At 37.5% G+C, this 25,665-nt stretch overlaps 2 protein-coding genes across 2 annotated transcripts; both read right to left on the bottom strand.

The window, feature by feature from the left end:
* Positions 1-437: 437 nt before the first annotated feature.
* LOC133737184 (uncharacterized) lies at positions 438-1,279 on the bottom strand. Its single transcript, XM_062164792.1, has 3 exons — positions 1,079-1,279; positions 748-975; positions 438-677 (listed from the first exon to the last, which is right to left on the bottom strand). Exons 1-3 carry the CDS (start codon positions 1,274-1,276, stop codon positions 438-440), a joined length of 666 nt encoding a protein of 221 aa, XP_062020776.1. The 5' UTR covers positions 1,277-1,279.
* Positions 1,280-3,188: 1,909 nt separating this feature from the next.
* Positions 3,189-8,401, bottom strand: LOC133737183 (uncharacterized). Its single transcript, XM_062164791.1, has 8 exons — positions 8,119-8,401; positions 7,601-7,787; positions 7,286-7,513; positions 6,965-7,197; positions 6,754-6,881; positions 3,514-4,133; positions 3,299-3,399; positions 3,189-3,216 (listed from the first exon to the last, which is right to left on the bottom strand). Exons 1-8 carry the CDS (start codon positions 8,376-8,378, stop codon positions 3,189-3,191), a joined length of 1,785 nt encoding a protein of 594 aa, XP_062020775.1. The 5' UTR covers positions 8,379-8,401.
* Between the last annotated feature and the right edge of the window lie 17,264 nt (positions 8,402-25,665).

Raw genomic sequence — 25,665 nt, 5'->3', positions numbered from 1 at the left:
TACATAATGGGCAGTAGTGAATTTAACAATGACACTTTCAATTATATGCGGCCTTCATATTTACATAGTCAGTGACTTGCCCTATGAATTCAGAAGATGCATTAATCTTGAATAAAAAGATCCATACAAGTCATAGTCTGAACTAAACAACAAATTTCTGAAATTCTGAACTAAACAAACAAATTTCTAAAATTCTTAATTTGCTGAGTTCCAGCTCTGCTTATGTTCTGCAAATTTTTTGAATATTTGAGCTTTGAACTTCATCATCTGAGCTTTGGTGACTTTGTTTGGTATCTTCTCCTCTTTTGCCATTCTGTCCATGTAATACATTACAAAAGGTCCGCAATCTAATCTGTTGTCAATTAAAAATTTCAAGTTAATGATTTTGACCAACTTAGTAACAGTAAAGTTATCATTTTAAATTTTTGAATATAGACTTACGATCCTTCGTCTTGTTGGGGGCAGATTCTGGCATGGTTCAAAGGAATCCTTCCACCGTCATAATTTTCCTTTATCCACCTTATTGTTCTTATCTCGTCATCGCTCAAAATACTTTCAACCATCTTTAATTTTGTGTGAGTGCTTTGACTCTTGTCAAATTTCATTCGGCAGCCTTGCTGCAGCATATCGTCTGCTTGATCTTTCACTGCTCTCATCCACAGCTCGACCATTTCAACCTGTATTTTTTAACAGATTAGTAAGTGATAGTTACATGGTCAGTTACATGGTCAGTAAGAAGTTTCTTACCAATTTTTTTATACTTTTAAAGCACTCCCCTGTTCCTGCTCTTCTTGGTTTCATTGAATCAAAATGCAGCCATTGCGGTATGTCCTTGTCAAAGACCAAGAGCGTGTGGTGAAATTCTTCATTATGGGTAATTGGGAAGAAAAGCATGCTGCATTTTCCCATGTTTTGGAACAGCGGCTCACACAAGTATTGATGGAGGTTTCTCACAGTTAAATGTATTGTCGAATACTATTTAAAAAAAGAAAGAAAGAAATACATAGAACGAGTTATAAATAAACAAAGAATGAGAGATAAGGATTCAATGTTTATAGAAAGTGCTCGTCATACTTACCCAACACATGGTATGCATAAAAGCAGATCTTCCCAAACTTTGTGAACTTTCGTTTTGCAGTTCATCCTTCAACATTTCCCCATAGCAATCAATCCAGTTGTTTGCTATTGATTGATTGCTTATGAACATTTTGACATCTGCCCTTGTGATTTCGCTTCCAGCCTCTTTTCCCTCCCAGAATAATACGCTGCATAACATAGAACGTTGTTAGTCCTGTGACTTAGCCAGTTACTTTTCACTTGCCAATGATCTGGACAGTGACTTGGCCAGCTACATGGCAATTGCCATGATCTGGACAGTGACTTGACCAGTGACTAGGCCAGCTACATGGCATTTGAAAATGATCTGGACAGTGACTAGGGCAGCTACATGGCAATTGCCATGATCTGGACAGTGACTTGGCCAGTGACTAGGACAGCTACATGGCAAGTTAAGTCACTATCTTGTGAGCTGTAACATGAAACATTACCTTTGTTCTGCCTTGTTCCAGTACTTCTCTAATTTGCTTTTAGTTGGGCTGTCAAGTAGTTTGTACAGTTGTCGGTTTTGCCAATCTATCACTTCAATTTTGTTTTTTTCTGTTTGTTCCTCGTCATCCACATTAATCGTCAAATCATGTATCACTTCCTCCTGTGGCTGCTGTTCAGCTGTCTGTCCTTTTTTCTTTTCTAGTGCTGTGAATCTTGTCATTTTCGCCCTCTGCCTTTGCTCTTTCACCTCGTCCCACCAGAAAATATGATGTGTTTTTTGTACTCTCTCCTTTCTCTTCGTCCTAACCACATAACAATAGAGGCCAATAGATTCTGAGTCCTGCCCTGATATCTCCTCTAAAATTGGCTTGATGAACTCAGCTCTTGTCATCTGTTGTGTAGGAGAAATGTAATTGACTGGTTCGACGTCAAAAACAGGCTGAACCTCTGGTGATATAATGATCTGATACTTGTTTGGCTCTGCTTGCATATCTTCCAAACTGACTTTTCTTGGAGGAGGAGTTTGAAACACGCCCGGAGGTGGAAACACAAACAATGCATTAACCCAAGCAGTATTTGGTGTGCAAGCATCTTCCGTCATTCTCAATTTAACCTCAGGAGAGGTTGGTGAATGAACTTGTGCAGCTACTTGGGCAAGGCATTGAAGTGGTGACTGATGTCCTTGGTCGGTAGAGTGAGGTTCCGCAGATGTCATCTGAGATGCGCTTGCTGTGGAGTAGGCAGGTTGTGATTGAGTTCCCTGAATTCCACCTTGAGATTTTGTGTTTTTGGAGTGCTTGGTGTCAGTTGGCTTGTCCTGAGGGGCCTTTGATTTTGGTGGAGGGAAACTAGGTGGTGGGGGAGGAGGAGTTGACTTGTTGTCATCACCTGGCCGTGCTATTGGCGACTCATACTCCTCAGTTAGTGCCATCACTATGCCCTCCAATTCCTTCACTCTTTTAATCAGTGAGGCTTTCTCAATTTTCAGCACCTCATTTTCCAATAACACATCCTCATTCTCTTCGTTTATTCTGCCAATTTCCTTTTCTTTCTCCTCAACTTCTTTTTTAAAAGCACTTAGCTCTTCTTCCTTTCCCTCCAGCTTTCTCTGTAATTCGTTCTTCTCTTCATTGGTCTTCCCTATATCTCTCTCCATCTTCTCATTGTTAATGTTTCCACTGGTTCTATTTTCAACATTATCTTCTTGCGCGCCCATCATTCTTTTTTTCTTTACTTTCTGTGTCTGTATTAGACTCAGAATCTTCTTCCTCTGCATCTTCTTTAACTTTATCAAAGATTTTCTGAAACAAAATTACAAAAGTTGTCAGTGACATAAGCAGTGACAGAAATAAAACAACAACACAATCATAGACATGGAAAGATACATGCACTGTGACATGAAAATATAACAATAACATGAGCAGTGACATAGTTAATGACTTGCTCAGTGACTTGACCAGTTGGAACCCTACGACATTAACAGGACCAGTGACAAGACCAGTGACCTAGTTTATCTACATCAAATTAACATACCTTCAACTTCCCCATGGTGTTGAAATCCCCTTTTTTTTCTATCAGGGTCTTTAATTGCCACTTTCTTATTCCGTGTTTTTCGGTTTCTCTTCCAGAGATTGGCGGCACTACTCCCGTCTTGTGGCAAAACCAATACTGTTTGGAAAATAAAAAATAAAAATAGAAAACTAGTTAGTTATTTTTCAAACAGCTGCTTAGCCATATGAATATCACAAACATAACCAATGACATATGCAAATACATAAACAGTGACATTGTCAGTGACATAAACTTGACAGTAACATTAACAGTGACCTGGCCAGTTACCTGTCCAGTGACCTGACCAATGACATGACACTGATCTAGTTTTTGTACTTACAACAGCATACGTAGTTAATTATGGGACAGCAAAATGATGCATAAACAAATTTTTAACAAGGTACGGGAATTTACCATCACCAATATCACGCAACCTGCCATGTTTTGGGATTCTTTTGCCTTTCGTTTAATTGATTTTTTAAGGAAGTCGCCAACTTCCTTTGCCCAGCTATATTTTCCCAGACTTTCCACCTCTTCACAGACTCTTATATAGTCCCAAGATATTGTTCCTCCAGAGTTTGGGAACAGGAGTTTGATGAAAAGGTTCAAGAGTACTAATACGGCAACATTTCTGTCCCGTTTCGTTTTTTCATCCCCTGTTTCTGGAGCTTCTGCCAATGCCTTCTTCAAAGCTTCCTCTGCAGCCGCCTTGTTGATCCTCTGCTTTTTGTCAAAGTATATAGTCACGAACTCAGATCTGTATGCCCCTTCTTTGGTCTTTGGTACTGATAACCCGGATCCCGGCACTCCTAAAATCATAGATATATCACTTGTTGACATTCTGAATTTCCTGTTCCCAAACACAAAAAGGTCTGTGTCGCTGTTGTATGCTTGTAGCAGAAGTGTGATTAAATCATCCGATTTCTTTGCATCCTTTTCTTTAATTGAACCTCCATGGAATGCATCTATCAGCGTTGCAAAGGGTGTTTTCTGCAGCAGCTCTAAAGTCCCTTCAGTCAAGTTATTTTTGTTTTCTGCAATTGTTTTCAGAAAAGCAAGCATTGTGCAGCGATACTGCACATAACCCTCTTTTACATATCTTTTTCTTTTCCCTGGGACTTTTTCCTCTTCATCATCCTTTGTATCTTCTTCCTCATCAGTTTCTTCCTTCTTCTTTGTACTCTCTTTTTTTGTCTTCCTTTTATCCATTTTCTTCTTCTTCTTGGCACGAACTTCTTCTTCATCTTCATTTTCTTCCCTGTTTCTTCTTTTCTCCTTTTTAGTTTTCTCCTTTTTAATCTTATTCTTCTTCTTACTGCGGACTTGTTCTTCATTAGATTCTTCTTCATCTTCAGTTCCTTCCAGTTTTCTTCTTTTCTGCTTTCCAGTTTTCTTCTTTTTTTTCCTTCTTCGTCTTCTTACCCCGGACTTGTTCTTCATCAGATTCTTCTTCATCTCCAATTGTTCCTTCCTCAACTTCACTTGATTCTTCTTCATCTTCAGTTTTCTTCTTTCGCTTTTTTCTCTCTTCCATTTTCTTCCATTTTATCTCTTTCAACTTTTCCCCAATTGTTTCTTCTGGACTTTGTTCTTTAGATTGTTCTTCTCCGGATTCCTCACTTTGTTTTCTTTTTAGTTGGTCCATTCCTCGAACTTTTTAAAAAAAATCCTGTAAACAGTTATGAAAATTAGAATTCAATAGTTATTTTAATAGTTACATAACCAGTGACATATTTATGCACATGTTTATGATAGTGACATAAACAGTTACATGCCCAGTTACATGACCAGTTACATGATCATAGCCAGTGACCAGTGCAGCGACATGGGCAGTGACAAAGACATTGAACAATGACAAAAGGCTGAAATTTTCTCGCATCATCCCACATGTAATTCAAACAAAACTAACATGGAAATTCATTTTCTCATCAAATTCCACATGTAATTCAAACAAAACTAACATGGAAATTCATTTTCTCATCAAATTCCACATGTAATTCAAACAGAAATCATCATTTTCTCATTAGATTCCGCATGTAATTTAAACAAGTCTCACCATTTTCTCATCAGATTCCACATGTAAGTCAAACAAATGTCGCATGCAAATTCATTCTCTGATGAGACTCCACATGTAATTGAAATATCTTTTCTAATTCAAACAAAACGCAAGCTATTCAAATCAAAATTATATGAAATGAGGAGGAAGTTACCGGCGGCTGTCTGACGAGCACAGATTTTCAAATGTTTTCGGTAAATTTGAAGAACCGTAAAACTTGGGGCTTAGTCGGTGAATCACTCTTGCTTACCCACCGTTCACGGTGGAGGAAATCAGTTGTTGTCCTCTGTTTTAGCCGGAGAGAAAATTTTTGAGCAGTTTCTCTGAGTTTAGGGCAAAAATCGTATAAAGTTTCTCTGAGTTTTGAAATTGTGAAAAGATATTGTAAAATGAACCAAGAGAAATAGTCGCCCTCGGGTTAGATAACTGCCACTGGCAGTTTACTTGTAGTTGAATGGTTAGATAGGTAATTTCAAACATAGAAAGTGACATAAGCAGTGACTTCAATTTTTACATTTACTTGTTCTATTTATTGGCATGCTGCATTAGTTTTTAAAGTTACTTGTCCAGTGACTTGGCCAGTTACTTTATAGGGTTCATAAGGACATAATTTTTTTTACAGTTACTTGCTTTATGTTTTGGCTCATGACATTACCTTTTACAGATTTTTAATTGAAACTTAAACTTTGTTTGTTGTCGTGCAGCGGAACGCTGCAGTTGCGGTGCAGCGGCACGCTGCATTTAAAAATAAAAAGATTACCAAACATGTCTTGTCTTTTGCTAGTGAGTGACTTTGTCAGTTACTTTGCCAGTGACTTGGCCAGTTACTTTATAGGGTTCATAAGGACATGAATTTTTTTTACAGTTACTTGACCAGTGACTTGGCCAGTTACTTTATAGGGTTCATAAGAACATGAATTTTTTTTACAGTTACTTTGCCAGTTACTTTATAGGGTTCATAAGGACATGAATTTTTTTTACAGTTACTTGCTTTATGTTTTGGCTCATGACATTACCTTTTACAGATTTTTAATTGAAACTTAAACTTTGTTTGTTGTCGTGCAGCGGAACGCTGCAGTTGCGGTGCAGCGGCACGCTGCATTTAAAAATAAAAAGATTACCAAACATGTCTTGTCTTTTGCTAGTGAGTGACTTTGTCAGTTACTTTGCCAGTGACTTGGCCAGTTACTTTATAGGGTTCATAAGGACATGAATTTTTTTACAGTTACTTTGCCAGTGACTTGGCCAGTTACTTTATAGGGTTCATAAGGACATGAATTTTTTTTACAGTTACTTGACCAGTGACTTGGTCTATGACATTCAGGTTGCCATATCCAGTGACATTCAGTTTCAGAAGATCATATCAAACAAACTTTTACATACTGAAGCAATATCAAACAAACTTTTCAGAAGATCATATCAAACAAACTTTTATATACTGAAGCAATATATGCAAGAAAATATTAAAAAATGGAAATTCCGATTGAACAAATGAATGGATATATATGATGAATCAATTCGAAAAAACTATATAACCTATCCTATTGCCTAAACAAATTTCTACACTTCATTATGTTTTGAGTTCCAGCTGTGCCTACTTTCTGCAAATGACTTTACAACATGAGCTCTAAAATTCAAAATATCATCCTTTGCGAGCTTCTTTGGAACTTTCCCTTTTTTCGAAATTATCTCCATTGTGTACATTACAAAAAGTCCGCAATCCAATCTGTTCATCATATAAAAATTGAAGTAAATGAATTTGAACTTTATAATGATTATATTGACATTTTTAAAGAGCTGTGTACTTACGAATCTTTTCCTTGCTGAGGGTTGTCTTTGAGTTCTGTCACTGCCATTTTTTGTTTATAGTTATCCTTGATCCACTTTATGCTTTCTCTCTCGGTTTCAGTCAATGGAACTTCTATCATTTTCAGTTCTTCTTCTGAACTGTTCTTTTCATCAAATTTCATTCTGCATCCCTGTTCCAGCATGTCATCTGCTTGTTGTTTTACTGCTGTCATCCAAAGTTCGACCATGTCAACCTGCATTTCCAACATCGCAACATAATCAATAATATGCTTTCTGCTTAAATTAAATATATGAAATTAGTATGACGAAAGTGTTCCATACCATTTTTTGGACATTTTGAAAGGATTTTCCAGTTGATGGTTTTTTCGGTCTTTTTGAATCACAGTGGTACCATTCATTTAATTCCTTGTCAAAAATGAGCAGTGTATGATGAAATCCTGATTCATGTGAGATTGGGAAGAATATATAGTTGGATCTTGCCAGATTCTGGAACAGTGGTTCGCAGAGGTACAGATGTACATAATACACCGTCAAATTTTCTGCAGAATTCTGTTTGTAAGAAAAAAAGAAGACAAGTTATTATCAATTAAGAATTATTTGCTTTGATTGTAGATTGATAATCGTTCCACTACTTACCCAGCATAAGGGATTCATAAAAGTTGGGACATCCAAGTCTTGTGATTCTTTCTCCAACAGCTGATCAGTCAAGAGAATTCCATAACATTCGATGCAATTGCTTGCTATCGGTTCGTCCATGATCATGTCTTTTAAATCCTGTCTTGAAACCTGTGCTCCATACTGTCTTCCATCCCAGAAGTATACTCTGCAAAGAATGAATAGTGTAAGTAACATAGATTGTGATGTTGGTTATTTAAAAATCACATGGCCAATGACTTGCCCAGTGACTTCACTTGCCCAACTCGTTGGCCAGTGACTTCCGCAGTTACATGGACAGTGACTTGGTCAGCGACTTTACTTGTCCAGTTACTTTGTCAGTTACATGGACAGTGACTTGGCCATTGACTTCACATGGCCAGTGACTTCGCCATATACATGAAAGATGGCCTGGCCAGTTACTTTGATAGTTACATAAACAGTTACTTGGCCAGTGACAATAAGTTTAAAATAGAATTTTGACTTAATTAAAGTATTACCCTGATGGTGCATTTTGCCAGTATTTCTGGACTCTCCTCTTGGTGTCCTGGTCCATAAAATTGTATACTTTGCTCTCCTCCCAGTCTACGACCTCAGGAGGTAGCTGCTTCTCTTCTTGCTCTTTATTGATTTGTGCATTTTCTGCAGCGTCCATCTGTCTTATTGCTTCCCGAACATCCTCTGGTACATCGTCCAACTTCTGTTGTGCTACCATCTGTTCTAGCCTTTTACGTTCAGCATCTGGCAGTGAGGCCTTCATCTCCTTTTCTTTTTCTTCTTTTTCTTTCTTTTCAGCCTCTTTCAATCTCCTTTGCTTTCTTCTGTCGTTTTGCTTTCACATCCCCCCACCAGTAAATGTTGTCCTTTTTCTGTGTTCTTCTCCTATTCTTTAATCTCACAACGTAAGAGTAGAGACCCATTGATGATACCGTTTCACCAGAATGTTGCTGTGTAAGGTGCATTGTTAACTGGCCCTTTTTGCTCTGCTCTGGTGTCTTCTTCTCTTTCTCTATGCTCAACGTACGAAGTTGAGATGCTTCTTCAACTATAGGACTTTTCACTATCTGAAACATGTCAGCTTGTTGTTCCATTTCCGCCACTGTGAGCATGTGGACTGTGGGGCTCTGGAACTGTGAGTCCTTGTGTGATGGAGGTGTCGATTGAGTTTCTTCTGCCACTGTGCAGTGAGGTGGAGATTGAGCTGCTGCTGCTGCAGATTCTTCGACTGTGCAGATCCCTTGGGACTGACTTTCCTCAACAGTTGATTGATCTTTCTTTTCTGTGTTTTCTTCTGCTGAGTTAGGTGGTGGGGAGCTGTGCTGCTGAGCTGCTGTTGATGTGTGAGTCTTTGGGCTCAACATTTGCTCCAATTCCTTCAATTTTATCTCTAACTCCTTCACCGATGATGCAAGGCAGAAATTCTCGGTCACAAGTGTAGCATTTCGTTCCTCCAGATTCACCATGTCCTCCGTGATTTTTCTTAGTTCCTGTTCCTTTTCGTTCAGTTTTTTCTTCAAATTATCTTTCTCCACAGTCATATATCTTATCTCCTCCTCCTTTTTCTGAAGCTCTTTCTCCCACTTGTTTTTTTCTGAAGTTGTTTCCTGTTCAGCCACCTCAACTTGTAGGTTATCTTCTTCGTTTTCACAATTCTGATCATCAGCTCCTTTTTCCTCTCCTTCCGGAACTGTCTTTGCTTCATCTGATCTATTCTCCTCTTCCTCGGATTCTGATTCCTCTCCATCCTCCTTCAGGTTTTCAAAGATTTTCTGAAAGAAACATATTCAATATGTCAGTGACATGCTATGTGACATGAGCAATGACATGTTTACAACAGTTATGAAGGCCAGTGACATGAAGTGTGACTTGGCCATTGAACATGCAGTGTGACAGTGACTTAATCAGTGACTTTTAACCAAGATAGTTACTTGGCCAGTGACGTGCCTAGTGACAACTACTTTGACAGAGAAGAAAATACCTCTAGTTTTTTCAAGCTGTTAAAACTTGTCCAATTCTGTATCAGCTTCTGGATGTCCCATTTTCTCATCCCATGATCTTCGTTCTCCCTTCCAGATATTGGCTTGATTTTTCCAGTCTTTTGACAGAACCAATACTGCTTGCACAAAAAACAAAAAAAAATTAGTCATAGTGACTTGACGAATGACATGCAGTTTGTCTTGATCAGTGACTTGACCAGTTACATTTCAGTCTGACAGTAACTTACCAGTATTATCAGAACGCAACCTCCCGTATTACCATATGGGCTGGTTGACTCCTTTTTCTTTTTCAAAGTCTTTATAGACTTTTTTAAGAAGCTTCCAACTTCCCTTGCCCAGTCATAAGATCCGATCTTATCCAAATTTTCGCAGGCTTTGACGTAGTCCCATGAAATTGTTCCTCCTGCGTTTGGGAACAGAAACTTGATGGACAAGTCCAGCAAGATTAATCTTGCCACATTTTTGTCCTTCTTCTCAATCCCTTCCTCTGTTGTTGGATTGTCCTTGAGCGCATCTTGCAGAGCTTTCTCCACGGCTCTCTTGTTAATTCTCGCTGTGTTTGAAAAAAACTGCTGGACAAAGTCGGACTGATATGCACCCTCAGAAGTCTTTGGGACCAACTGACCTTTTTCTGGCATTCCTAGGATCTTTGAAATATCTCTTGTTGAGATCCTGAATTTCTTCTTTCCAAAGAAGAAGAGGTCATTTTCATGGTCGTAGGCCTGCAGGAGGAGTGTAATGAAATCATCAGATTTCTTGGCTGACTTCTCCTCTATGTAGCCACCATGGAATGCATCGACAATATTTCCAAATGGTGACTGCCTGAGCAAATCTAATGTTCTTGCACTGAGATTCTTCTTGTTATCTTTAATTGTGTTCAAGAAACTTATTAATGTGCACCTGTACTGCACATGTCCTGGTTTCACATTTCTCTTCCTCTTTGGTGCTGCTTCAGTTTTTTGAAACAGCACCAAAGAGGAACCCTTCTTTGGTGATTGTTCTACTTCTTCTTCTTCTTCTGTTTCTTCCTGTCTTTTTTTTTTTGATTTCAAGCTCTTCTTGGGAATTTTCTTCAGTGATGGTTCTTCTTCTTCTTCTGTTTCTTCCTGTCTTTTTGTTTTTGATTTCAAGCTCTTCTTGGGGATCTTCTTCGGTGTTGGTTCTTCTTTTTCTTCTTCTTCTTCTTCTTCTTCTGTTTCTTCCTGTCTCCTTTTTTTTGATTTCTTCAAGCTCTTCTCCGAATTCTTCTTTCTGTGTATCGTTCGATCGTGTTCTTCATCTTCTGATTCCACCTCTTGGTAGTCTTCGTCATCATCGCTTGGTTCCCTTTCTTTTCTTTTTGTTCTTGCCATTTCTGATGTTTAAATTCTGTTGAAAAAATAAGAAGGTTAGCATTGAGTTTGCAGTTACATAATCAGTTACGTAGTCAGTTACTTGGCCAGATACATATATTGTAAGTTACATGATCAGTTACATGGTCAGTTACAGCTCATGTCAATGACAACGTCAGTTACATGATCAGTTACTTGGCCAGTTACATATGTTGTAAGTTACAACGTCAGTTACATGATCAGTTACATGTTCAGTTACATACATTGTAAGTTACATGGCCAGTTACATGGCCAGTTACATGATCAGTTACATTATCAGTTACATGTTCAGTTATATACATTGTAAGTTACATGGCCAGTTACATGGCCAGTTACATGATCAGTTACATGATCACTGACAGGAGGTTAACACACGTTGCCAATGAGTTGGCCTTTTCCAGTGACTTATCTGGCCTTTTGAGTTGTCTAGCGACCTGGCCAGTGACCTCACTGGCCAGTTTCATTATCTGAGCCTATAAAATATGTATTTGCACTAGCAGAATTTCCATTCAAGTAAAGCCTAAAGCCTAAACAGCATGACACATAGTCATTATCTCCATATAAATGGTTATGTTACTGTCCATGTCTCTGTATCAACTCACACCAAAATGGAAACAGAGCCCCTCCAAAATCAAATGATACCCAGTCAGTAACCTATGTCACTGGCTATGTTACAGCATCAAACTAAAATTTGAAGACAGTCATTGATCATCTCCACTCAAAAAAGCTTTAAATCTTCACTCAAACCAAAACTTGGAATCGAATTGTTTTGTTTCAGAATCAAATGCAGAAATAATTATATCATATTCGACTTATAATTCCAAAACTAAATACTATATCAATGACTCAAAATTAAGTAAGAGAAGTTTCTGAGAATCGAGACTGAAAGATTACCCGGTCGAGGTAGACGATTCGAGTTCTGCAATTCTTCGAATCCCTAAAATTTGGGGCTTTTCTGTGAAGTAGTTTTGCGTCGGCGCTGCTTCACCGTTGAGCAAAACAGTCGTCGGAGAATGTATGTGTCTCAGAATGTGGCCGCCGGAGATGAAGATGAGACGGAGTAGGTTTGAGCGGTTTTGGAACTTTGAAATTCGGAATTATAATTTGGAGAAGATAAACAGTTGGGAAATTTGCAGTTAACTGGCAATGAAACTGACGGTGGCAGGTTTTGTAATTAAGTTGAACTCTAGTGGTAGGTTGTGAACATGTGACCTTAATTATCATGGGGACATTTGTGGTGTTTAAATTATAATAAGGCACTTCAAAATGACCTTTTTTATCATTTTCCCTTGAATATAACCACCTTAACTAATATTTATAAATGTTATAACTTATAAGTTAATTCCAATATATATATATATATATATATATTAAATATGATCACCAAAAAACAATGAGCCTTGTATTACTTATATAACCATTTAGCCACATTTTGAGAGAAAAAAATAATGCATTTCTTTTTGTTAAACAAGTTAAGGCCCATTTCGGCCCTATGTGGCCCTTTCGGTCCTTCTGGCTCGGGCCTTTCAGGCGGGTAGGGGTTACCATATTTAAGCCCCGGCCCTTGCCCAGCTCATGATGACCCCTACCCGGTTTGATTGGGTTGTTTATTTTCTTTTTACTGTTTTGGGCTTCATTTTTGGGATTTCTTAATGTAATGTAGTGCAGAGAGAGCCTTTCTAGTAAGGACCACTAAAATGAGTACTAGTTAAGGATTTTTGTGTTAGACCCACTTTTCGATCACATTTCCGCAAATCAACCGTTAGATGTTTAAATATTTATGTGTAGATCATTTATGCAATTTTTCAACCAAATTGAAAATCGTTAAGACATTCATAATCGTGATTTGTCAGTTATGAACATGAACGGTTCATGTTTGACAGATTTGGTTTGTCCACTGATTTTTGGTACCGTAACATTGATTTGATCTAGTTCGGTACCTTAACGATTAGCAATTTGGAAAAAACAAAATTCAGAAGTGATACACTCATGCATGCATAAACATCTAACAGTTTATTTGCCGTAATGTAATCGAAAAGTAGGTCTCCCAAACCATTAGTTAGAAAGTTCTCATTTTAGTGGTCCTCATTAGAAGGGTTTCCATGTAGTACAACGTTAATAAGTGTTAAACTTTGGACTTTATTCTCATTATGCAATGTAATTTTTTTTTTGACACCCTCTTTTTTGATTGATCGTTGTATCCTGAAAACTTCATACGCCCAAACACTAATTTGCTTGGGGCTTGATAAGGCTGGCCCTGAGGCCTGAGGTGAACAATTGAAATGAGGCCTCCACATGAAACTTGAAATACAATTTTATTTTCTTCTTCAAATATACTCCTAAGCCTAACCCACCTAGGTCTAAGGCTGGTCTTGGGGCCCGAACGGCCAATATGGCATTGCAGCTCCTATCCTGACCACGTTTATAATTCAATAATTACACTAAACCAATCCAACTTTCGAAAGTATGACGTGGGGGTTCCACATCTTGAACATTCCCGTGAGGAGACCCAGTGCATCCACTGAAACACTTATAGTGGTTATGCAATGAAATCTTTTGGATTACACTCTAAAATATTTACATTTTCATTACTTATTCCTATACCAAAAACCTATTTCATTCTTGGTAAGTTAATTACTAAGAAGTGAGTTTCAAAAAGATATCCAATTAATAGTTCTCCTGTTTCTCAAAAATAAGAAAGGAGTAGGTCCTTTATTTAGCGGACTTGAATGTTTTATCATAATAAATTTATAGAAGAGTTTGTTGTACTGAAAAGTGTAACATAACTCAAGAGTGTTATAGTGCTGTTCTGATATATTTTAATATTTGAGGTTCATTTGGGTGTTCATTTTTCACTGATTTTGATTAGTGTCTCTCGGTAATTACATTTCAGTTGTGTGGGTGTTCTGCTGAACTAGAGGTCGTAACAAAACCTCCATGCTACTATACAAGATGCAGCAGAGTAGAATGTTGATAATTTGCACCGCTTGGGAGCTGTGTTTTAAAGCTGGATTAGTTTTTTGTGTGTGCAGCATTTAGAGATGTTAAATTAATTACACCAACATCAAAGGACATATCACACCATATCTATGGTGAGATTGACGAATCTTTTTCTTGTTTCATTTTGGTGTGTGCTATAGTTGAATGATCATTGGTCATTGATGTGGGAAGCGTGAACACGATAGTAAGAGGCTCCGTCAAGCGTCGAAAGCCATATGAGATGAGCTAGAATCCACTAGCAATTACGGGCACAGCCGTAAGAAACATAGAGAAACTTCTCTAATATTTGGTTTTTTATTGATAACTTGAATCAAAATTACAATCTAAGAGGTGCCTTATATAGGGCACATAACATAAAGCCATAAACCCAATACAACTAGAAAACATAAAAGAAGAATTTATTGTAGACTAAAACTAGGAAACCTAATTAAACCTAATTAAATAAAAATCGGAAATAAAATCTTAGATACTAAAGAATATTATGCAAATATGTAATTGGAATCCCAACCAAGATTTTGCTCGAAAATCCCGATATATCCAAAAGAGTAATTTATGATTAATTTCATCATTAAGAAGCCTATTTGAATACCAATTTCCAATATTCAAATCATTCTTCTTAATATAGAGACACTTCTTTCTTTTCGAGATTCTTTGTTGAAATTGGCTGAAATCTCGTCCTATATCAGTCTCCTCCACTTGAAAAGAACTCGACCTCGAGTTCCTCTTGTATGTAGCTCGATCATTAGTAGGAATAAAACATGATAAGCCATCAACTTCAATATTCTCGAAATTAAAAGGAATCACCATGAATCCAATACCGTAGACAAGTTTAGAATAAGCATCTTGAAACTTGAACTCCTCCACTTGAAAAGGAATGACCATTGACTTCTCTTTGGGTTGGTCTTGAACACTATTAAGCATGCATGACATGGATATCGATGTGATGAATGAATCAGCTTCCTTGTCTTTAATAAGTTTATCTTCAATCTTCAAAAGTGGCTTCTTTATGTTTCTTTTCACACATCTCAGGATGGTCATTCTTGATGTTCTTCCTTCTAGACTTGATTTTAATTTTGTGCGCATCCCACCTAAATAAATATGTGTTGTCCTTGCAATAACCACCATTGACACTTTCATGCCATGGTCTTCCAAAAAGCACATTAGTGTCGTCCATGTCAATCACATGACAAGTAATCTCTTCTTTATAAAATTTTCCCATAGAGACAGGAACTTTACAAACCTCTGTTACTTGTGCATATTCATCCTCCCCAAATGGAATCCAGTATGGATCACTCAGCTTCACTGTCGATAATTGAAAATAATCCACAACTTTGTTTGCTACAAAGTTCTCTCGTAGACCACTGTCAGTTATTACCGAGCATACCTTGTCGTTGATGATACATGTAGTTCGCAAGTCATTGTAATCCGGTGTTGTGAATATCCAACGTTCCATGTTTCTTCTTCTTTTCTTTTTTTTTTGGATTGATGAGGTTGTCCTAGGGCGAATCCCTTGGCATGTTCCTCTTCAACGAAACTTTCTTTGATAGATACTTTACGACCAGCGTCGTTGAGGTTGGCGGTAGTGAACTTCTCCCTTGGACCGTTGTCTGCTAAGGAGCGGGCGATACCCGCTCTGATACCAAATGATGCGGGAAGCGTGAACACGATAGTAAGAGGCTCCGTCAAGCGTCGAAAGCCATATGAGATGAGCTAGAATCCACTAGCAATTACGGGCACAGCCGTAAGAAACATAGAGAAACTTCTCTAATATTTGGTTTTTTATTGATAACTTGAATCAAAATTACAATCTAAGAGGTGTCTTATATAGGGCACATAGCATAAAGCCATAAACCTAATACAACTAGAAAACATAAAAGAAGAATTTATTGTAGACTAAAACTAGGAAACCTAATTAAACCTGATTAAATAAAAATCGGAAATAAAATCTTAGATACTAAAGAATATTACGCAAATATGTAATTGAAATCTCAACCAAGATTTTGCTCGAAAATCCCGATATATCTAAAAGAGTCATTTATGATTAATTTCATCATTAAGAAGCCTATTTGAATACCAATTTCCAATATTCAAATCATTCTTCTTAATGTAGAGACACTTCTTTCTTTTCGAGATTCTTTGTTGAAATTGGCTGAAATCTCGTCCTACATCCGTCATTCTAATAGAATTTATGAATAAAGAAAGGGCGGCGTGTTAAGTTTCGTAGGGAAGGGCTGAATGTTTGGTTATAGTGACTTTAACTTGGGTTGCCTATTTTCTTTTCTGATTCCAAATCATAATGTCGATTTGAAACTTTTTCTTTCCTCTTGTATCTCATCAAAATTATTTTAGATGGTGCTTGACATTGGTGGTTATGAGACCTATGAGGCAGTTTTCATGATAGATCTACTTTTCTTGGTGTTTTTCTGGATTGGAATTACCTATCACACAGCCAGTTTTAGGAAGAAAGAAAACCAATAGCATGTGCCTCTGTATTGGGGGAGAGGGAGGGAAGAAGGGGGGTGTTAGAGAGGTTTCAGTGATCCCCCAGAGAGAAAACAGTGAGAGAGCTAGTGTAGTCTAGTCTACTCTTGGTCTAAAGGAGTCGTACGTAGTGGAGTTTGATAAAGTTGCTGGCTCTGTGTGGAGGGAGAGGGGTTTTAGTGATCCCGGTCGGAACGGTCTTGGCATGTGCCTGTGTGCGTGTGTGTCTGGGGGGAAAGAGAGGTTTTAGTCATCAAGATTCAAGGTCGGAACGAGGTTTTAGTCATCAAGGTCGGAACGCATCAAGGCCGGAACGATTTTGCCTTGAAATTAATGAATTGATGATTAGTTGTTACTTCTAATTTGTAGTCAATTGGAATCTTTCCCTTTCATTTCCTGGTCTCTAGAATGATGAGTTATAATTGGGTTATAGCATGCATTCAACTATACATATTACTTTCCATCAGCCTGGTGCTAAAATCCTAAAAGACAGTATGATGTTCAAAAGAAGAGGATTGGATTGAGATAGAAGAAGAAAAAGAATTAGAGTATAAAATTGTTATCGTCTAGCTACTTAGAACACGTAACATGTTTAACCACTTAAACATGTTATTACATCCAGCCTAGCGCTTTAAAAGAGAGTGTGATATTTCAAAGGAAGAGGATTGGATTGAGATGGAAGAAGGAAAAAAAAATAGAGGATAAAATTAAAAAATAAGTGAAAAGTCTTATGCATTTTTATTTTTAACAAACAACTAATGGAAAATAGAGGGAGGCACCAAATTGGTCATTTTTGAAAGTCTTGACGTTTTTATCACTTTTGAAAGTTAGGTACCATTTTGTGATTTCTGTCTGATGTAAAAAAAATTTAAACTCTGTTGATGAAAATATTGTGGTGCAACAGTTATGTAGGAGAGTTGAGCGCCGCCAGCCACCATGAAGAGTTGGATGACTACGCCAATCTTTATGTGTTTTGGTGCCATGTCTAATTTTGCTCCGAAGAGGTAGGTTTAGATCTTTCAATCTTTTGTTGTGAGGATGTGACCAACGTTATAAAAAAAAAATTAAAAAAAAAGAAGCATAAATCAATAAAGTGGATTTTAATCATTTTAACCCTGATTTCATCTTGATAAAAAAGAATCAAAATTGAATGGAGGAAAATTGGGGTGGAAGAAGAAAAGGAGACGCATTAGGGCATGTCGTTCACCAACTTGGAAGGAAGGCTTATGGTGGTTCAAATTTCTTGCTTTTTGTTTTGTTGTTTTTGCATTTTTTTAGAAAAAGATGTTCGTATAATTAAATTGAGATAAGTCAAGCTCTGAATGAAGCAAATGAAAAAGAAAACCTTAAAAAAACAGAAGAAAAAATTAATTCTGATCATGCAGACATGCACAGAGAAACAGATGCCTATATAGTGTTCTGTACATATTCTTCCCTAATTCAGAGAAATAAATGCACATACATATAATAGTTGTCCAGTTTCTTAAAAATAAGCAGGAAAGCTCAGACCTCTCTTGAGTAGACTTGCATGATTAATAAATAAATTTTGTAGGAGAATTTGTTGAAACGAAGAGTGTGTTATAGAGCTGTTGCAATACCTTATTCGTATCAAAAACAATTCTGCAGTACCTTATTAATGAGAAATCAGTATTCGGGGGATGGTAGGGACACTAGGCAAAAAGAAAACAGTATTTTGGAAGCCATCTGGTTACTACCATAATATTTTCAGTGTTCTTTTTTTTCTTTTTTTTTCTTTTGAAAGAATTATAATTGTTTAATCATAGTTAGATGATTAAATGTTTTCACTTTTGCTCGATTGTTTGAAAGGATAACCTAAAACATGAATGGAATTGGCACGATCAAGAGTACCTGGAGATTGTTTTTGGAAACTACGAGTAATATAGTTATGAACTTATGAGAACTACATAGATGTTTTTTCAAGTACAAAATAGATATATATATATATATACGGGAAGGTTCTGAAGAGGACGTCTGCAACCCAGAAAAAGTGCGGACGTCCCTCCTCCGGCGTCGGGAAGGCGGCGATCGCTGCGCTGCGGGTGCCACTGATGTCTTGGTGTTGTGCACCTTGAAGAAGAACCCAAGAAAAGCCCGACCATCAACATCAACAGCTACTACTAGTAGTGCTCAGACCAATGGTAAGAAGAGGAAGAGGATTGTTGATAATCAAGCGAGCAAAACCAAGGCAGTGAGATCGGAAAAGGCTGAGACTTGTGAGGAACAACAATTCACCATCTGTGATCATCTGGAAGAGGAGACCAATTCTGAGAGTCAAGATCATCAGCTGCTGCAAGCTGTTGATGAAGATTATCTCTATCCTGAGTTATATCCTGATGAGCCTCTGTTTTTTATGGAGGAACTTCTTGCACCAAGTCCTCTAAATGATCAGGATCCTCTTCCACACTTGGAGTCGAATGAGTCTCAGAAACATTCATATGAAGACAATAGCTTCTTGAGTTTCCTATCCACTGAATTTCAACAACAGTTAGGCGAAGACAACAACTTCAGCTTTGTATCCAGTGATCAATTCTTGGACTGCAACGACTTAACATGGTAGCTAGACTACTGATCATGGGTGTTAGTATGGGCTAAATCAGTGAATGAGAGATTCATGAGAGTTTAATTTGTAAATGTACTGCTTTGTGCAGGGTTGTATGTAAATTTTATGTTAATTCAATGAAAATTCAAAGGACTTTTGTTGTTATATCAATCAAATCTCAATTTCTTACCCATTGTTCTGGTATTTCATTTTCTTCTTTTTCTTGTGATAACTGACTTGTTTTGAAAAGCCTTATATTGAGTATAGGGTTGCAGAGCCAGACCAAAAAAGAAAAGACCATAGGGTTGCAGGGTAAACGTACATGTCCGAGAGAACCTCTGATTCCTCCATTGTAACTCTAACTTGTCAACTTTTATTTACAATATCACCTCCGGGGACGTTTTGTCTCCACCTAAAACACATTATGAATCGAAGTCTAGTAATACTGGTAACCAAGGAAAGTAAGTTAATATTCAAAACATATATATAAACCAGCATACTGATTTGCTACTATATTCTGACCTTGTTTACAAAAGATGTTTAAGGTGCACAACATGTCAATGATAAATACCATTTCAATATTTTTCCAAATACTAGTTAACTGCATTAATATCTATATTTATATGAAAAGTATTATGTGCTCTCAGCCTCTCAATGTACATAACAGAGTAATCCGATTTGTATAAAGTAGCATATATTAAGATGCAACTTTACAACCATAAATTATATGTAAACAAAATAGTTGGATTTTATCTTGGCATTACATTTTCTCATTGACTATGCTATAATATCTATTACGCATGGTGCACAAAATGCGATTGTTGTGGCAGTGTATAATGAGCTCTTCATATAAATTTTTAATCTCCTGTTTTGGTTTTTTGGGGGAATTAAAAATGCTGATTTTCAAAACTGAAAGTATATATGCTTCACAAAAGTCTTTCTTGAAATCACTCTGTAATTACTTGATGGAACAAATATTTGAAGTACCGTTATGTATAGATAGGCCTCGTCAACGGGCCGGGCCGGGCCTAATTACATTTTTAAATAGTCACGGGCCGGGCCGAGCCGGGCTTCATTGTAAATCAACGGATCCAAGCCCGTCCATATAAGGCGGGCCTTGCGGGCTTTTACGGGCCGGGCCGGGTAGCCCACCTTTTTACGGGCCGGGCCGGGCTTTTCTATAATGCGAGTCTACGACCATTTTATTGTGCAATATTTAGCCTCGTCCACAGCAACTAATTTTACTCAACCTCATTCAACTAATTGATAAGGTCTTAAAGCAGAAATGGATACATCTCAGGTGTTTGGACCCAAAATGTTAAGGATGCTATTTTTTTCCTTTTAAAGTTTTAAGGGGTTTGGAACCTAGCCGAACTAGGAGGCTCATCCCCACGCCCGTTTTAATGTACTGAAATAATAAGACAGAATAGAAAGTATCCCAATTTACAACTTAGAACGAAAGCAAATTATTAATACAATTTCTCTGAGTTTATCTAATTAGGCATATTGTCTTCCATTCAGACTTTGTATCAATGAGGCTCACAGCCTCACACTTAGAATCTGCCTGCAGCCCTGCATAATGGCCTAATTGGTACAGCCCTGCAAAGAATTCTTGAAATGAGCCACTTATTTGTAATGCACGGACTACACAGAATAACCAAAACTCCAGTTTTATTTCTACTTGGGCATAAAGTTGAACATGCTTATTACAAATATCTAATCTGCAAGTTTTAGTAAAAGCAAGCAACTCACAGTTTCAAATGAACCAATTCAAGCTTTAAAACTACCCACTATAGTCTAACTTCAGATAAAGTTTGTATGTAAAAGCATCCTAAGAATTGTTAAGGATCCAATTACTTTTTGCCACATAAACTGCAAGTCTGCAAACTGCAACTTACTGACCTTGAAAAGTTGAAAATTTAAGGCTGCAGATTGGTTGATAACTCATGGGATTCAGCTGATCTTGGTACCTACCCATTTAAATAAAGAATTAAAAAACCAGAAAACATGTTTTGCTAAACTGAAAATAAAAAAATAGAAGCAATGAAGTAGCCAAAACAATATACCTGTTCATGGGACTCATTTTCAGAATCATTATCAGATTCATTTTCAGCTTCATTTCCAGCTTCATCTTCACTATTTTCCATCCAATCTGGTCGTCCTTCCCTAATGAGCCTCCTTTCTTCAGCTAGCTGCATTTCACGCTGAGCCTCTTGCATCCTTGATTTTGCTAAACTCCAATCCTTCAAGCAAATCAATGCCTCTATTGTATTTGGACTCAAGCTAGCCCTTCTCTCGGATACAATCCTACCTCCTGCACTAAAACATGACTCCGAAGCTACAGTAGAAGCTGGAATTGTTAGCAAATCTCTAGCCATGAGAGAAACCACAGGGTATAATGATTCATTTGATTTCCACCAAGACAAGACACTAAATTGATTATCATCATCAACTTCAATAGTTGGTAAATCATAATACATTTGTAAATCATTAGAACTCGTAGTTGAAGTATGAGAAGATGATACCTTTGCCCTTTTCAAACTTTGCATTGAGAAATTACCAACAATAGGCAATGCTATAGAACCTGGAGATAAACTCGAGGTCGAAGAAGCTAAATTTTCAGATTGCCTAGGTGCTACATTAGACACAATATTCTTCTTATATGTTTCATAAAGAGCTTGCAATTCGGTTCTTAACTCTAACAATTTTGTATCAACATCAAGCTGACCAATACCCATGCATTTTAGCCATTCTCCAAGAGCAAATAACTTAAATCTAGGATCGAAAATTGTAGCAAAACAGAAAGCTTTGGGAAATGTACCCCAATACTTATCAAATTTGTCCTTCATTGCAGCCAATGCATCTTTAAAGACAGAAAAATCAGAATATGCCACAAATGCTTCATGGATATCTATCAAGCAATTAATAACACGACATGATGTAGGATAATAGACACCAGAAAATATCTTAGTTGAGGATGCAAAAATCCCCAAAAAGCCATTAACTAGAAATGCAATTGACCAATCTTGTTCCGATGGAACATCTAAATTGCAAGACCTATTTTCATTCACCTTTTGAGCATACCTATTCAACGGCCCCTTATACTTTATTGCTAGGTCTAAAAGTTCATAAGTAGAATTCCATCTATGAGGCACATCATTGTCAATATTTTTTTTTGGCAAATCAAAATCCTTACAACAACGCACCCACAGTTCATGTCTCTTATTAGAAGAATTCATGCTTCGAACAACATTGATTATTTTATCAATAGATGGACCTAAAATATGTAAACCATCTTGCACAATCAAATTCAAAATATGAGCACAACAACGTACATGAAACAATCTTTTAGGCACTTCCTCAAGCATAAGATAAGTGGGAAGAACAAATGCAGCCACATCATTATTTGAAGCATTGTCTAAAGAGATGGAAAATATTTTATCATGAATGCGCCAAGACAACAATTCTTCAAATATATGATTTGCAAGTGACTCTCCCGTGTGAGGGTACTCAATCATCTTAAAGCATATTATTCTTTTATTTAAAGACCAAGTGTTATCAATAAAATGTGCAGTAAGTGACATGTAACCCATTTTTTGACGCGATGACCAAACATCGGATGTCAAACAAATTTTTCCTTTAAACTTTTCAAAAAGACTCAAAAGCTCATTTTTGCCCTTAGTAAATTTCTTCATCACATCTCTTTTACATGTTGAGGCTGAAATTCCTACATATTGAGGACAAAATCCTCGACGAATCATTCCTTTAAAATCATGTTTTTCAACAAAAGTAAAAGGCAGTTCAGCTCTAATAACATAATCAACAAGTTCTCTACGTGCAACATTCTTATCGTAAGCAAAACTACTGATATTTCCAGAACTATCAGGACCTAATCTTTTCTGCCCTTTTTCATGAATTTGTAAATGCCTTCTTAAATGACTAGTACCAGCACTCGCACCACCTCTAAGCAATGCCTTACAAACCCCACATTTATTTTTTGGTACCATACTTCCATAGTCTAATACTTGAACCCTTTCAAAAAAACTCCCAAACATTACTAGTGAATCTAGTTTTCTTAGAAGATGCAGAAATAGATGAAGCTCCGGCTTCTGTCAAGTTATCAGCATTAATATCATCCATTTCTAGCTGGAAATAAACAAAGTTAAGATATTACTTGAGAGTTTTGAATGAGCAAGCTAAAACTTATTCGCAGAGATGCTACTGTCCATTCCTTTGTTTGCTCTTACTCATCCTGCAATGTAAGAGATCGTTATCAAAACAAGAGTAAAAATAAATTGCACAATCAAATTCTTTATTGTCAGGCACATAGTAAAAACAAATTGCACAATCAAATTCTTGATTCATAAGTGCATCACTTTTAGTATCGATTACCGAAAGTGGCAACTGACAATATTAGACAAATTATCCGAATATGTATATGCCAAGGATGTCTCAGATTATTTATTTATTTTTATTTTTTTGTGGTATATATCAGACCCAGGCACCCAGCTGCATCAAGAACTGGTAACTTCACAGTTCACACACATATAACTCCTTATAATCTTAACAACACAAAACAAAAACCACTTCAAACAAAGAATCATGTTGCACGCATGTGAAACAAAACCAGAGACCAAAGACATCAACAAAACCAGTACCTGCTCAATCAAATCTTTGCTCTCAGATTATCCCCTCACCGTGAAGCCGCCGTGTTCAAATCGTGAGATGAGAAGGAGAGGAGCTCGCCGTGACCGGCTTTACAACATGACCAGATCCAACTCACCGTGAAGCCGCCGTGTTCAAATCGTTGGTGGATATCCAGCCGGAGTGGAACACGCTAGATCAGAATCATCAGATCCCGTTCTCGACCTTCTCCAATCTCTCTTTCACTGTCCCTGAGTCGTGGCTGAGAAAGTGAGTCGATGGAGCTATGGAGGTTTAGGTCGAGAGGAGGTATGGAGGTTTAGGTCGAGAGGTCGGAGAGGAGGCTGAGGAGCTATGGAGGTTTAGGTCGAGATCTGAGACTCTGAGTCGTCGAGAGGAGGCGTGAGGAGGTATGGAGCTCGCCGTCGAGAGGAGGCTGATCAGGTATGGAGGTTTAGGTCGTTTAGATCTGAGAGGCTGAGGAAGTGAGGAGTGAGGAGCTATGGAGGTTTAGCCGTTTAGGTCGTTTAGATCTGAGAGACTGAGACTCTGAGAGTCTGAGCCGTCGAGAGGAGGCGTGAGGAGGTATGGAGCTCGCCGTCGAGAGGAGGCTGATCAGGTATGGAGGTTTAGGTCGTTTAGATCTGAGAGGCTGAGGAAGTGAGGAGTGAGGAGCTATGGAGGTTTAGCCGTTTAGGTCGTTTAGATCTGAGAGACTGAGACTCTGAGAGTCTGAGTCGTCGAGAGGAGTCAGAGGAGGCTGAGGCTTGACTGCTTGAGAAATGAGAAACAGAGAAAGTGATCAGTTTTAGGTTTAGCCGTTTAGGACTTTAGGTCGTTGTCTCACAGCTGCCAGCTGGTATCCAACGGTAGGATTAGAAAACGGACGGATCCAACGGTAGGATTAGAAAACGGTAACTTCACAGTTTTCTAAAAACATATATATAATTTTACATAATTTAAATATAAATCTATATTTATATATCATACACTCCAAAGAGCAACCCCTATCAATTCAAAGAAAATGAAAAAACCGACCGTTGGATGAGTGTATTACAATAAATTATGAGTGTGGTAAAAAATTTAGCCAATTTCACCATATTTTCGAATCCGATCGGATTGGTCAATCGTAGTCACTTATATGTTTTCTTGGTTGACCGATGGCGTGACAACCGCGAAACGTGCTTATTTTTTCACATCACGTTTGTATATATTCCATCGATGGATGTGCGTGGACATAAGATAAAAAAAATTAATTTTAATTACAAACACATTGGCCTATACCAATTTTCTTCCTAAAGTTGTATGACTTATACATTACATTTAAATTGTTTAGATTCATTCTAAAGCAACCATGAAGTGGAAAATGAATTCGGAGAAACCAACCGCTCGATGGAGAGATTGTAATGTTTTATGGTGGTTGTAGAAAATCCAGCCAATTTGGTTCTCGTTTCGAATTCGATCAACTAGGTCAAACGTAGTTACTCTTATAAACCTATATTTATATATCATACACTCCAAAGAGCAACCCCTATCAATTCAAAGAAAATGAAAAAACCGACAGTTGGATGAGTGTATTACAATAAATTATGAGTGTGGTAAAAAATTTAGCCAATTTCACCATATTTTCGAATCCGATCGGATTGGTCAATCGTAGTCACTTATATGTTTTCTTGGTTGACCGATGGCGTGACAACCGCGAAACGTGCTTAGTTTTTCACATCACGTTTGTATATATTCCATCGATGGATGTGCGTGGACATAAGATAAAAAAAATTAATTTTAATTACAAACACATTGGCCTATACCAATTTTCTTCCTAAAGTTGTATGACTTATACATTACATTTAAATTGTTTAGGTTCATTCTAAAGCAACCATGAAGTGGAAAATGAATTCGGAGAAACCAACCGCTCGATGGAGAGATTGTAATGTTTTATGGTGGTTGTAGAAAATCCAGCTAATTTGGTTCTCGTTTCGAATTCGATCAACTAGG

Source organism: Rosa rugosa, chromosome 3 (assembly GCF_958449725.1).
Source record: "Rosa rugosa chromosome 3, drRosRugo1.1, whole genome shotgun sequence".
In the NCBI taxonomy this organism is placed as follows: domain Eukaryota; kingdom Viridiplantae; phylum Streptophyta; class Magnoliopsida; order Rosales; family Rosaceae; genus Rosa; species Rosa rugosa.
This window is presented reverse-complemented; position numbering and strand designations above follow the sequence as displayed.